Source organism: Dendrobium catenatum, unplaced genomic scaffold (genome assembly GCF_001605985.2).
Source record: "Dendrobium catenatum unplaced genomic scaffold, ASM160598v2 fragScaff_scaffold_1574, whole genome shotgun sequence".
NCBI lineage: Eukaryota > Viridiplantae > Streptophyta > Magnoliopsida > Asparagales > Orchidaceae > Dendrobium > Dendrobium catenatum.
In genome coordinates this window covers 790,561-803,311 of record NW_021320036.1, presented here as the reverse complement: position 1 = coordinate 803,311, position 12,751 = coordinate 790,561, and the positions used below count along the sequence as shown (strand labels likewise).

General features: G+C 35.5%; 2 protein-coding genes across 4 annotated transcripts in view; both read left to right on the top strand.

Annotated features, from left to right (window-relative positions):
• Positions 1-5,000, top strand: part of LOC110108180 (putative ion channel POLLUX-like 2) — a 22,420-nt gene extending 17,420 nt beyond the window's left edge. For both annotated transcript variants that reach the window (XM_020838706.2, XM_020838707.2), the window contains exons 9-13: positions 3,285-3,332; positions 3,410-3,479; positions 3,565-3,638; positions 3,785-3,895; positions 4,686-5,000. In XM_020838706.2, coding sequence (XP_020694365.1) covers positions 3,285-3,332; positions 3,410-3,479; positions 3,565-3,638; positions 3,785-3,895; positions 4,686-4,787 — 405 coding nt within the window. In that variant the 3' untranslated portion in view covers positions 4,788-5,000. The remainder of the gene's footprint in view (positions 1-3,284; positions 3,333-3,409; positions 3,480-3,564; positions 3,639-3,784; positions 3,896-4,685) is intronic.
• A 2,874-nt stretch (positions 5,001-7,874) lies between these two features.
• Positions 7,875-12,125, top strand: LOC110108193 (pentatricopeptide repeat-containing protein At3g04750, mitochondrial). Of its 2 annotated transcripts, XM_020838729.2 has the most exons (5): positions 7,875-10,168; positions 10,271-10,321; positions 11,176-11,275; positions 11,374-11,496; positions 11,942-12,125. In XM_020838729.2, exon 1 carries the CDS (start codon positions 8,088-8,090, stop codon positions 10,092-10,094), a length of 2,007 nt encoding a protein of 668 aa, XP_020694388.1. In that variant the 5' UTR covers positions 7,875-8,087; the 3' UTR covers positions 10,095-10,168; positions 10,271-10,321; positions 11,176-11,275; positions 11,374-11,496; positions 11,942-12,125. The 2 variants fall into 2 exon arrangements, with proteins under 2 accessions (XP_020694388.1, XP_028556525.1); XM_028700692.1 differs by lacking the exons at positions 11,176-11,275; positions 11,374-11,496; positions 11,942-12,125 and adding an exon at positions 10,468-11,005.
• Positions 12,126-12,751: the final 626 nt, after the last annotated feature.

The window sequence follows — 12,751 nt, the reverse complement described above, 5'->3', positions numbered from 1 at the left end:
TGTCCAAAACGCACCAAAACATAAACAATGACAAGTTCTTTATGTATTGAAGTCAAATATGGAAAGAAAAACCTAAATTGGAGTTATGGGTGGTTTCTTAATAACATCAGAAAAAGTCCTTTCATGATATAAGAGGATAGATATTAACATAATACTTTCTATAGTAAAGTAGTCTCAGTCATTTTGAAGATGGATGATGACGTTCTTAAAATTCCCCTTATGCCCTGAATCAAAGAATTTTTTCTTAGTGGATTCATGGGAGGGGCATCCAAGAGGAAATTTTCTAGTGAGTGTAAACTAGAAGGATTCGATTACTGCATGATACTTCGTTACAATGGAAATAGTAAAAAATCTTTAAATAAATTTAGGCCTCCTTAGGTTCAACATTGATTATCAATATACCTACCTGCTAGAGTCTTAGGGAAAGACTTTACGGCATTTTTTGTGTGTTGGGGGGGGGGGGGGGGGTGTGGTGGGGGGGGGGGGGAGAGAGAGAGAGAGAAAGCCCTCAGCCAAAGTTAATGAATCCATGGGGTTTCACAAGCAAGTAGGGTGTCAATTCGTGTCAACGGGTCATGTTCGGGTCAAACTAATTTTGACTCGACTGTTTCTAACCCGATCCAAACCCGAACCGATTCAAGTTTTGGGTCGATTTTCCTAACCCGGATTGGGTTCGCATCAACCCGACCTGACCCGTAATCTATTAAATGCATGAAAAATATAAAAATTGAAAATTTAATTTGCAATTAAATACATGAAATTTTGCAAGGTAATCCATACAAAAAAACTTGTAACTATTATTTAAATTGTTTAGAAATTACAATGTTACATATTACATTGATTACAAAGTACATAATTTACAAATAAACTCACATTACACTTCTTATACGGCTACACGTGAACTTGAAGAATGAAGATATTATTATACTTGAATTAACTGCAAAAAAAATGCTTAAACACTTAAAGTAATAAACAATATCACGAGGATCTCTTTTTTTACAATTTTGTAAATGACATCTTAAATTGCAAGTGCCATGCTTGCTGCACACTGATATATTGCCCCACATTTTCTACATTTACATCTCTTCTTGCCATCACTAGGAAGGGGTAACATCTCATAAAATCCCCAAATCGTTGAACTCATCCTTCTTCTTTTCTTCGTAGCAGCCGAGTCATCTAAATCTTTTTCATCAATATTACACAAATCATCATCATCATTTTCAATGTCAAACTGAAATAGGAGCATTGCCTATTTGCACATTCTCATTGAATGGAGTACTTTCAACAATTATATTAGAATCCTCCATCTAGCAAAGCCCATATGAAAGCACTTATTAAAGTTGATGTAAATATGAACTATGAAGGTACAACAGATAACGATTGATGATTCCAATAATATTTAAAAAATGAGTCAATAACAAACAAATAGCATGTAAATAGCTCCTAAAATCTATTCCCTGTGAGCATGTAAGTAGCATGTAAATAGTTAAATGACCTGCATGTCATCATTGCTGATCATGTAAATAGGTAAAAGACCACAGGTCCACAACGGCTCCAACATGTCAGCATTGCTATCACAATAAAAGCATGTAAATAGGTGAACTGTAAAACAAATACATGGCTAATGCTCATCATGTAAATAGGTATAAGGCCCCAAAGTCCAAAATGACATAATAACAGACGACGAACATCAAGAAAGAGATTTCGGATAAGACGCAAATCATGTAATCATATATGAATAAAAATATTTAAAATCAGTAAAGAATATAGGATAAATAGTGATAAATTATCTATAGGGTTTGTTAATCACACACGCAGCACCTAGGGTTCCAATTTCAGAAGCTCAAAAATGAAAAAAAAACTTGTGAAAACTCATAATAAATACTACAAATCTTGCCAAGCAATCATCCTATCACCACATTATCTCCAAATGCAAAAGGGTTACTGGTTGTCTATATATGTCGGTAAAATCTGAGGCTTGTGAGGAAATATCTAACTATGAGGGGAGAGAAGGAAACTTGAATTCATCACCTGCGATTCTTGAGAAATTGAGCCTACAACAACCATTCAATAATAAAGAATGCAGATGGAAACTAGGGCAAGGGCCAAGGCACGCAGTGGAACAGAGAAGAGAAAAGACGAATTCGAAAATCAGAAGACGCAAGTCGAAACGCGCGAAGTATTCAAGTTACCTAGCACCGGGCCATATTAATAAGAAGTCGGGTAAAAAATGAGTTATCAGGTTGACCCGAACACAACCCGAAACTCAAATTGGGTCAAATATTTGAACTCGAACTCGACCCATTTTCTTAACCGGGTCAACCCGAACCCGGAATTTCTTAGATCGGATTTCGGGTCGTGTCCAAAATTGACACCCCTACAAGCAAGACAAGCTAATACCTAGGTCCTGAAGGAAGGAACTTCATCCACCATGACCACAGGAAGGATAAAATCGGCGGAATGAAAAAGAAGTGGAGGAAGACATCTATTAGTTGCATATCAACCTTAGGATTGCATAAGAGATGACTTTGGAACCATCTTCATGAGAATAGGACTTCAACCGATTGGATTTGCATGTGATGCTACTCCTAATTGCCACTGCCACCCACATGGTAGATTGTAAATACTACGCACCCAACCAGTGTGGGCTCCAAAAATTCTCGCCGGCCTCTCCACAACCCTTTCTTTTTTTGCCAGCGAGAAGAGTTTTAATGAGTTTAGGTTCCGGAGTAAATTTTTAGAAGACAAATTTAAGTTTTTAAATAAGGCTCTATCCAGAGATTTCGCCCTTATTTTATGAGGATGGATGTTGCATGTATATTTATATGTTTGAAATAAAAGCATGTATGTATGTTTGGATGTCTGTTCGAATATGACACAGATGACTTCATTTGTAGTTTGTGCTATGGAAGAAAGAAATAATTTTGTGTAGCTTATGCAATGGAACATGGGAATAATTTGAGATATTTATAACAGTGGGGGTCGATTCATAAGCCAACCATCTTACAATAATCATTATCATCTTCATTAATCCTCTATTGATTCTTCTTGGGCACTCAGGATTCCTAAGCAGGATAGAAAAGATAAAATGAAATTTAATTTGTATAATGGCATTTGACGTACTTCTATCCATACAGCCTGAGATGCAATGTATAGTGGAAAAAGAAACTTTGCACTCTAAAAGAACCTTCATTCTCACTTTTTCTAGATTACGTTTCTCTTTTCTGATTGAAGTTTTAATTTTTCAATTCATTCCATTTTCACGTGTTAGATCAACTTTCCAGGTTGATAACCTGGTGGCAGAGATTGTTGAGACGAGACTGGGAAAACAAGTAATTCGTCTCTCTTGAATATCTTTGATTTCCTTTCTTTTTTGCCCAAGTCTTAACCACCCTTTGTTCTTGCTCAGATTTCAAGAATACGGCCATCACTATGTTTCATAGGGGCTGAGGAGGTGATGAGTCTGGTAACTGCTCAAGGTAGTCTTACGGCTCTCAATTTAAGATATTCTATGCATCATTAAGTGCGGTAGCTTTATAATAATCACTTAATAATTGCTGATAGTGGCTGAGTGTCGTGAACTAAATGAGGTCTGGAAAAACATTCTAAACGCTGAAGGGGACGAGATATACCAAAAGGTAGCATCTTATCTGCCAAGTTTATTTGAATAAATGCACATTCAAATTGTCAAAAGTTTTGGTCAAAATGGTTGCAGGGAATGAACAATTTGTAGTTCATTTATGAATCAATTCTTACAGTGCTGCTTATCAAAACTTTGTTGTAGGAAATTGGTTTCTACATGAAGAATGGCGAGACCCCATCATTTATGGAGCTTTCTGAGAGAGCCATTTTACGTCGTGAAGTTCCAATTGGTTATGTCAAAGGAAATAAGCTGGTAAAATGCTCACTCTGTATCCTCTGTCCCTGAATATGTTGCACACATACACCTATTTATGAAGGTGTGATGTATCCGATACACGGATATGCCTCCGATACGGCACCGACACGTGTCGGACACGGCTTTGCCGTATCCTATTAAAACACTATTTAATTTCAAAAGGACACGCGTATCCGATACACGTGTCCGTTGAAAAATAAAAAATTCGGAAAAAAAGACCCATCGTATTTACTTCCGCAGCTGCGAGCAAGGTTCTCTCATTTCCGAGATGGATTTGAGTCTCTTGATGATATGGGAATATTAGAAATTGCTATTCTTTCACTTGATGAGGCTAAATTAGAAGCTATGATATTTATTGAAGATAATATAGAAGTTCAAAGACAAACCACCGAAGAAACTAATCAATAATCATATCATTCCTTCTATCGAATAGTTGAAACTTCATGTGCTAGACAATTTATTTTTATGCTTTTGTTGTTGTACTAGACATTTAATGCTTATTTTTATTTTGATATTATAAGCTACAAATGATGTTACTTTCATTTTTTTATAATTTCAAACATTATGCTTTGATTGTTTTCTTAATTTTTATGTATGATTTATAAATTATAATATCATGCCCGCGCCGTACTTGTATCCTATATTTTTAAGAATTGACGTGTCCCGTATCCGAATCATGTCGTATCTGTGTCGCGCTATCCGTATTGGTGCAACATAGGTCCCTGATATCAAAAGCATTATTTGAATGATCTCTCACTACTTTTCCTTGGAAATTTTTTTTTTGTAGGTCATAAATCCAAGCAACAAGTCAGAGCCACTCTCCTTTGATGTGACCGATTCACTCATCGTAATCTCTGAGCTTGAAGGCCAGCAGCCAATAGTTTCCTAAGATGTAAGTTTTGATTACTTTTTAAGAGCTAAATTTCAAGACACCATTGTTATCTCCATACAGGCTTGCGTGTTTCATAGAAAGTGTAAATACAAGCAATAAAATATTGCAATTCGTACTGCCTTATCTGTAAGTACAACTATTGCTAACTTTCAGATCATGTGAGGATAATTCTTTCATAATTTGTTATATTGGGACAGCTAAATTCCCTCATTGATGTGTCACTGTTTATTTGAAGTCCTATAGTTGAGAGAATTGTTAACACTGAAACAGTTATTGAGCAAGTCTTCAACACATAAAAATGATTATTCATAATAATGATTCCATTCAAATTTCACTATATTTTGAGTTAATATTAATAATAGATTAGGAATTTGATAAAATTCTTCAGTAAACCTCATGTAATATACTGCAAGGCATAGAAAAATTCTTCAAGAATAGTGGTAGGACTAGGCCAATTTGGTATAGCTTTAGATTTCGTTTGGAACAACTTTTTAGTACAAAATTTTTTAAACCAAAATTTTTTTATTAAAAAGCTGCTTTAGAAAACAATTAAGGCAACTGTCTCAACAAAGCCTTATGCTTTGTTTGGGATGGCTTTTTTATTGTTCTTAAAGCAGGTTTTTAATACAAAAAGTAAAATTTTTGTACGAAAAAGCTGTTTTAAGAAGCAATAAAAAAACTGTCTCAAACGAAACCTTAATCTTATTTGGATCTATTGAAATACCCTCAACATTGATTATATGCCTAACAAAGGACATATTTCAACCAAAATTCATATTTAGATAACTTTGCATATGGTTCATTCTCTCTTATTTGAATCTAATGATGAAGGTCCTTAGGGAATCACCTGTTCCTGCCCCTCTTAAGTGGTCTCTAAGTGATTGCAAATTATGCAATAAACATTCTCTTGAACTTAAAGATGGATGCAATGATGCCAATAATAAGCGAGCAAACCATCAAATGGTGGATTCCTTTGAGGCGGTGAAGAAAAATCTACACTTGAGGGTGTTGTTAACATTCATAAACAATATTGTCAAATCAAAATACATCACATGGTCGATAGGTTTAAATCTTCCTCATATGAATCCAAGCGGGTCATTTGAACTTGGCGTGTGGCTTAAATTCTGTAATTTCTGTGGAAAGTGCATTAGCTGAGTATGACTCTCTGCTGCTTACGCGTGTAGTCGTGTGATTAGAAGAGGAACAATTATTACGTCCTCCGACCGGACGTAGAGGAACATCCGATCGGAGGCAATTTCCCGCCAAATACCGAGTTGTACCGAGCAAATACCGAGCAATGTCAAACAATAACGAAGAATACCATCATTTGAAGACCCAATACCGAGTTATATCGGGCTTTACCGAGCAAATACCGAGTTATACAAAAGTTGTACTGAGAAAAACTCGGTACAACTCGGTATTTTCTCGGTACATCTCAATATAACTCGGTATTGGTCTTCAGAGAACGGTATTCCTCATTATTATCAAATAATATCTAGTTGTACCGAGCAAATACCTAGTTTTTTTGGCGGGAAATTGCCTCCGACCAGACGTTCCTCTACGTCCTTGCACCGGATGAAATAAAAGTTCTTAGAAGAGTGCACTATAGCATTGGATTCTCTTGTTCAAGCTGTCGAGTAAGAGGAATCCTTGAGAGTACTCAGTTCGATTCTCCAATTCTAACTCGCTAATAACTATTAGTAAGGCCAAATGTTGCTACGTAGAAATTATTTTCTGTAAAAAATAAAATAATATTAGAATATTTTGATATTATGTCAGAATACAAAATAAATACATAAAATTAGCAGATGAATGTTAAAAAAATAGAAATATATTTAAATAAAATTATAAAAAAAAATGATACTAGAAAAAATGATAAATTTTCTACCTGCTCAATATAGGTTAAGTACTTGCTCTCAACTCTTTAGTATATAATTTTGTCTATTCACGGAGGAACTATTTTTATGATTAGAAATCGTAACCTGAACAAATTAGCCATCTTTGCTGTGAAAAAAAAAAAACAATCAAACACTTATTTTTTATGTGTTTGTTATCTATTTCGTATTTTTATGAATTAATTATGAAGTAATTTTATTAAATATTTAAATTTAAAATTGCATTATAAATTTATATAAAATATTAAAAGTTTATAAGCTTATGTCAAATAAAAAATTTATTTTTGAATAATTGTAAAAATAATCTCATCAATTTCAATATGGCTATTTTAAAGATATTTAAAAAAAAAATATTAATTTCAGCACATCTTTGTGAAGATCATTTTTTGTTTTATTTTAAAATTAAGTTTTTTTTTATTTTTATTTTTTTGACTTGAGAGATTCTAACTTTAGAAACCAATTATAAATATAGATAATTTCAAATTTAGGATTTTCATAGAGAATTTTGAATTTATATGCCATATAATAGCGAAAATTAGGAAAAATGCTCATTGCTTGTTTTCTTGTAGAAGTATGCTAAAAAAAAGTTCATTTTAAATTATGTTTCTCTTGTTGTGCTGGCTCACTATTTATTCAAGCCCATCCCAAGATAAAAATGGTTGATATCAATTGAAATTGAACTTTAAATCAAACATTAATTTAAAATTGATTCAAACTTGGATCAAGCTTGTGTCGACGAAGGTCACTAGAGCAGGCATTGTGAGACCGCAACATATTATGATTGAAGTTTAGTGGGGGCTCAAGAGAGTTGGATCTCACACAATCGGAGTTTGCATCGTGAGACCGAGAAGTACCTTGACATGGTCGGAGTTAACTAAGGGTTAGGATTATGACTGATAAAGCTCATTATAACTTGCCTCGTAGAACGTGACCAACAAATAGGAACTTGGGAGCTATGTCTGGCTATTGACGAGAACTAGGGACTGGTGGTGTGACATGATCTTATCAGAGAAGGAAGTATGGGACTTGCTATGTGTGAAGGAATTTTCAAATTAAGTTTGAATAATATTGAGATTAGATTTAAAGAAGATTCAAATAAAATTCGAATTCTAACTGGTTCGAATTAAATTTATATGTGACCGACTTCAATAAGAACTACGCAAATGCAAAAAGAGTGACAATTTAATCCAAAATAAACTTTTTGCCATGTTTGTCCAAAAAAAACATTCATATTCCTTCAATTTCATGTATTATTGAGCTTAAGATCAAATTTTCATATTGAGAGAGAGAGAGAGCTGCCGGGTAACCGTGACGTCGTGGCTCTTGTCTCGGGAGGTCTCCTCCGGCGAACATTTTTCTCTTCTTCATCTCTTTCCGTGCAATAATTCGACCGTCCCTGGCTATGAGACCTTTATCTATGATCCAATTTAGAAGATTCAGTTCACCTCTCCCAGTGTTTTTCACTTCCATTTGCTTACCGTTTTGTTTGTGTTCTTCTTCTTTTTTATCAACAGTAACCACAAGTAGCTGGGATCCATCCGTTTCTCTAGTTCTCAAGCACCCCATTCTTGTCTTCCTCGAGAAGAGCTGTAGAACCACTCACCATTTCAGGCAAATCTTAGCCCAGATGATGAGGCTTCATCTCACGGCCCAGACATTCCCCATGAGTAGGCTTCTTTACTTTGCCGCCGTCTCCCACCCTGAGCATCTTCTAGAATATTCCATTCTTCTCTTCGAACATTTCACACCCAATCCCAATCTGTTTATTTTCAACACCATGATTTCAGCTTCGTCCTTCTCACTAACCGAATCAGTATCCATCTACAAATTAATGCTTTGCTATCAAATTTTCCCCGACGAGCAATCCCTACTTTCCCTCCTCAAATTATGCGATTGCTTCTTGGTTGCCAAACAGATTCATACACATATTATTATTAATGGATTCAATTGCCATGTCTATTTGCAGAATTCTCTTATCAATGTGTACACGGCGAGTGGGAAGCTAGATCGTGCCTATCAGGTGTTTGAACAAATGCCTCTGCAGGACGCAGTTTCGTACAATATCATGATATCTGGATATGCGAAGAAGGGTTATAGCTTGCAAGCTTTAGAATTGTTTCGTGAAATGGTTCGCTTCGGTATTGAGTTTGATCACTATACTGCAGTAGGACTCCTGCAATCATGTGGTCAGCTTAAAGATGCGGTTTTGGGGAAGTCTGTTCATGGATTGGTTATAAGAAGATTGTCATTATCTGAGTCCTGTCTGGTTTTGAGCAATGCTCTCATGGACATGTATGCTAAGTGTGGGGAGATGAGGATATCTATGAAGGTTTTTGAGGGGCTTGAGAAGAAAGATGGTATATCATGGAATATTGTCATATCTGGACTTGCCAACGCTGGAGAACTAGATATTGCTTGCGAATACTTCTACCAGACACCCATGAGAGATTTGGTTTCATGGAACTCGCTGCTTTGTGGATTTGCCCGTAAGGGAGATTGGAGAGCATTAAAGAACTTTTTTGAGAGCATGGTTGCTCAACAAGTCAAACCTGATAAGATTACAAGCATGACGTTAGTTTCTGCTGCTTCAGAAATGGGAGTTCTGGATCAAGGAAGATGTGTACATGGGTGGGTGGTGAAGGCGCATGGAAGTTCTGATGCATTCTTAGGATCGGCACTGATAGATATGTACTGTAAGTGTGGAAGCTGTGAGATGTCTCTTCATGTTTTTGAGTTGATCAAAGATAAGGACATTACTACATGGACGGCCATGATCACTGGACTTGCATTCCATGGCCATGGAACCAAAGCTTTAGAAATGTTTGGGAAACTTCAGGAAGGAGGCCTAGTGCCTAACTTTGTCACCTTGATTTCTGTTCTTACCGCTTGCAGTCATTCTGGGCTGGTGGATCAAGGTTTAAGAATTTTCAGTAATATGAAACGAGAATATGGTGTCGAGCCAGGAGTCGAGCACTACGGTTGTCTTGTAGATCTTCTTGCTAGATCTGGGAAGCTTACTGAAGCAAGAGATGTGGTTACAAGGATGCCAATGATGCCAAGCCAATCAATGTGGGGAGCTATTTTAAGTGCTAGCAGAGACCATGGTGATATGAAACTTGCTATGGAGGCATTAGATGAACTTGTATTGCTGGAACCTAAGGATGATGGTGGCTATGTTTTGTTGTCCAATGTGTATGCCTCTTGTGGGAGATGGAGTTATTCGGACATGGCCAGAGTGATCATGGAAGGAAGAGGAATAAAAAAGACTGTAGGTTGGAGCAGTGTGGTAATTGATGGGGTCCTTCATGCTTTTGTTTCTTCAGATAAGAGGCATCCAAATTGGGATGAAATTCGTAATGCTCTATGTCAGTTGCATGAGGAAATGACTCTCCTTGCCGACGCCAGGTGAAGTATTCCTCAAATTGAGTGATTGCTAAAATTATAGCTTCTTCAACCTTCATGCTTTGCAAGCAGTTATGTCAGGTACACCTCAACAAAATTCACAAGTAGTTTTATTCTCTCTTTTTTAGGAGAACATTTATTTTGAGTAAAATCTCATTAATTCTTCTCCCATGATTCTTATAGTTTATATTGGTGCTTAAAGGAAGTGAAGTCTGACAATTTAATAAGCTGCAGGTAAGAAAAAAACTCTTGTCCAATCTTTTGCCTTGCTTAATATGATTTCAATTATATTGGTTAGTTTCTCCAGCAGAGAAATGCTTCTGTTTTAGTTCATAACATTGTTTTCTATCTCCTTATTTTTTCTTCTTGGAAATGCTTAGGAAAATCTCTCTGATGGTAGGATTATTTGACGCAACACAGGTGGAAGAAGCCGTTTCAAGAAGTATTTTGAATGCTCAAAATCATTCTCTCTTTCCTTCACTTATGATTCCTCTTAAGATCCAAGAGTCCTCTCGCTTCCTTATGTCCTTAAGCCAAGCCATAAATTCTAGGGAGTGAATCAAATGAGAACTAAAGTTAGGATGGATATTGGTTGTCAAATCCATTTTGTAACTTAAAAGCTTAAGTTTATAAGTGATGGTTGATCACTTGTTATTCCTACATCAATATATTTTTCAGCTAACTGATGTGAGACAAAACAAAAAAATTAATTGAGAATTTTATTCTCAAAATGACACAATGGAGACAAATGATTTATGTAGCTGATCCCATGTAATGAGATAAAAACTTGATGTTATTCTTGTTGTATTCTCATAATCGAGAGAGTTATTCTCCTTTATTTGTTTCTTTTTTCATTCTCAAGTATGTTTATTTATGAGCTCTCCATATTAAATCAATAATACGCAGATATTCACTTCTTCTGGTTGAATCCAGTTCTTGAATTTCACTAAGCGTTGGATATCATCAACATGCTTTATTTTACATGATGTATTAGTTTTGATAGTGTATTTAGGGAGAATTATCTATTTTCCACATCATATTAAATATTCATCAGAGATTTTTTAACTGAAATTTGGTTGCTAAAACAGTTGAAAGAAAGCTTAATTAAGGCTTAAAGCCAACCATCAAAGCTTTTGGGCTCAAAAACCCTGCTGTTCACAAGTAGACTGAATGATGTTAGCTCAAATTGTAAGCTTCCGCTTCTCTTCTTTTCCATGTTTATCAACTATATTTGTGCTTCTTATATAAATGGTTTCTTATATAAATTCTTATCCTCTCAACTACAGCCTATGCTTGGAAGTTTCAAGTAACTGTTAAAATCTGTTCATGGATGCGGAACCATTGTAGTCTTTTTACGAACGCAGAAGATAACTTTCAACTATTTTACCTAATAGAGAGAAATCTAAGAGGTAAGCTTCATCTAAAAATATGTTCATGTAGATTGATCACTGGCCTCGTATCTTCATCAAAGCTTTTACAACAGATATATGGTTTAGGATGGTTTTACTTAATAAAAAAATATGAAACAATCAAAGCTCCATCTCCTTATCAAACCATCTCCTAATTATAGTTTGCATCAATGAAACAAAGAGGTCGGCCTTTCTTATAGTGGTTGGTCGACAGTTAATGGATTGCTTCCTTCTCTATGTACTCTCAGCTGCTAAATTCTTAAATGTAAACTCCATCTCTTTTTAGTTCTATCTCGCACTTATTATGTTTTTTCCTTATTGTGTGAACTTAAATTATCATATTTCAACATATAATGAAGAATTGCTTCTCTTCTTTTGGGACGTTTTATTTTTCTATTTCTTCTCCCGAATACGTGAAGTCACATGATTGATTTATTTTTTGCAGTTATTTTCTCTCCATGAGAACTTGGTTTGAAGTCATTAATGCGAGAAACTTGTTGCAGGACTTGAAGGGGAAAAGAAAAAAGGTTCAACCTTGGTGAATTCTCACTCTCAGAATATTTTATTTCTAATGTCATTCTTTATGTTTCTTCTATTGTTTCTGCGAATTCATTCATTTTCATAAAAATTAAATCTACTTGAATGATCTAGTTTGCAGTACCTGGAACTTGCTTTCTTTTAGCTAGTCATGAAATTACTTCTAACAATTACTTACTTTTACACCAAGAAAATCAGAAAGCTGCTTCTTCTTGAAGTACCAAACAATCTTGCTGATAATTTCTCAGATGTTAATGGGAAGTAAAAGAAAATTCATAAAGCATTGTTGAATCCAAATTTATTTGTGAATCACAGTTATACTAAGTGTACTAGATGGAAAAAGAGTAGGGATTGTTACGTCTTCAAAAAATTATCTTGATCGGGCATCTCCAGGAAAATCAAGTTGGAAACTTCCAAAATTAAAATTGTGACATTCCGAACTCCGATTTTAGCAAACTTACAGGCGAGCTGAACGCCTTGGAAATACGAACCCTATGACACCAAATTCAACCCAATCCAAGCCCAAATGGGTCCAAATCAAGGGTCTAAAGCACTGTTGGAAGGTTCGAACCACAATGTGGATTACCAAATGGTTTCCAAATGTGACATGCTTATAGTCGAATCGAGTGGCTCGACGAGATGAATCCAATGAGCCCAAGATCACTAAATTCCGACATCACTAAGACATTCAAATGTTCATCGAACGGTCCACAATCAA

Bases quoted from the DNA above. Each gene is read 5' to 3' on its own strand.
- LOC110108193 (XM_020838729.2), top strand. From the start codon at position 8,088: ATGAGACCTTTATCTATGATCCAATTTAGAAGATTCAGTTCACCTCTC.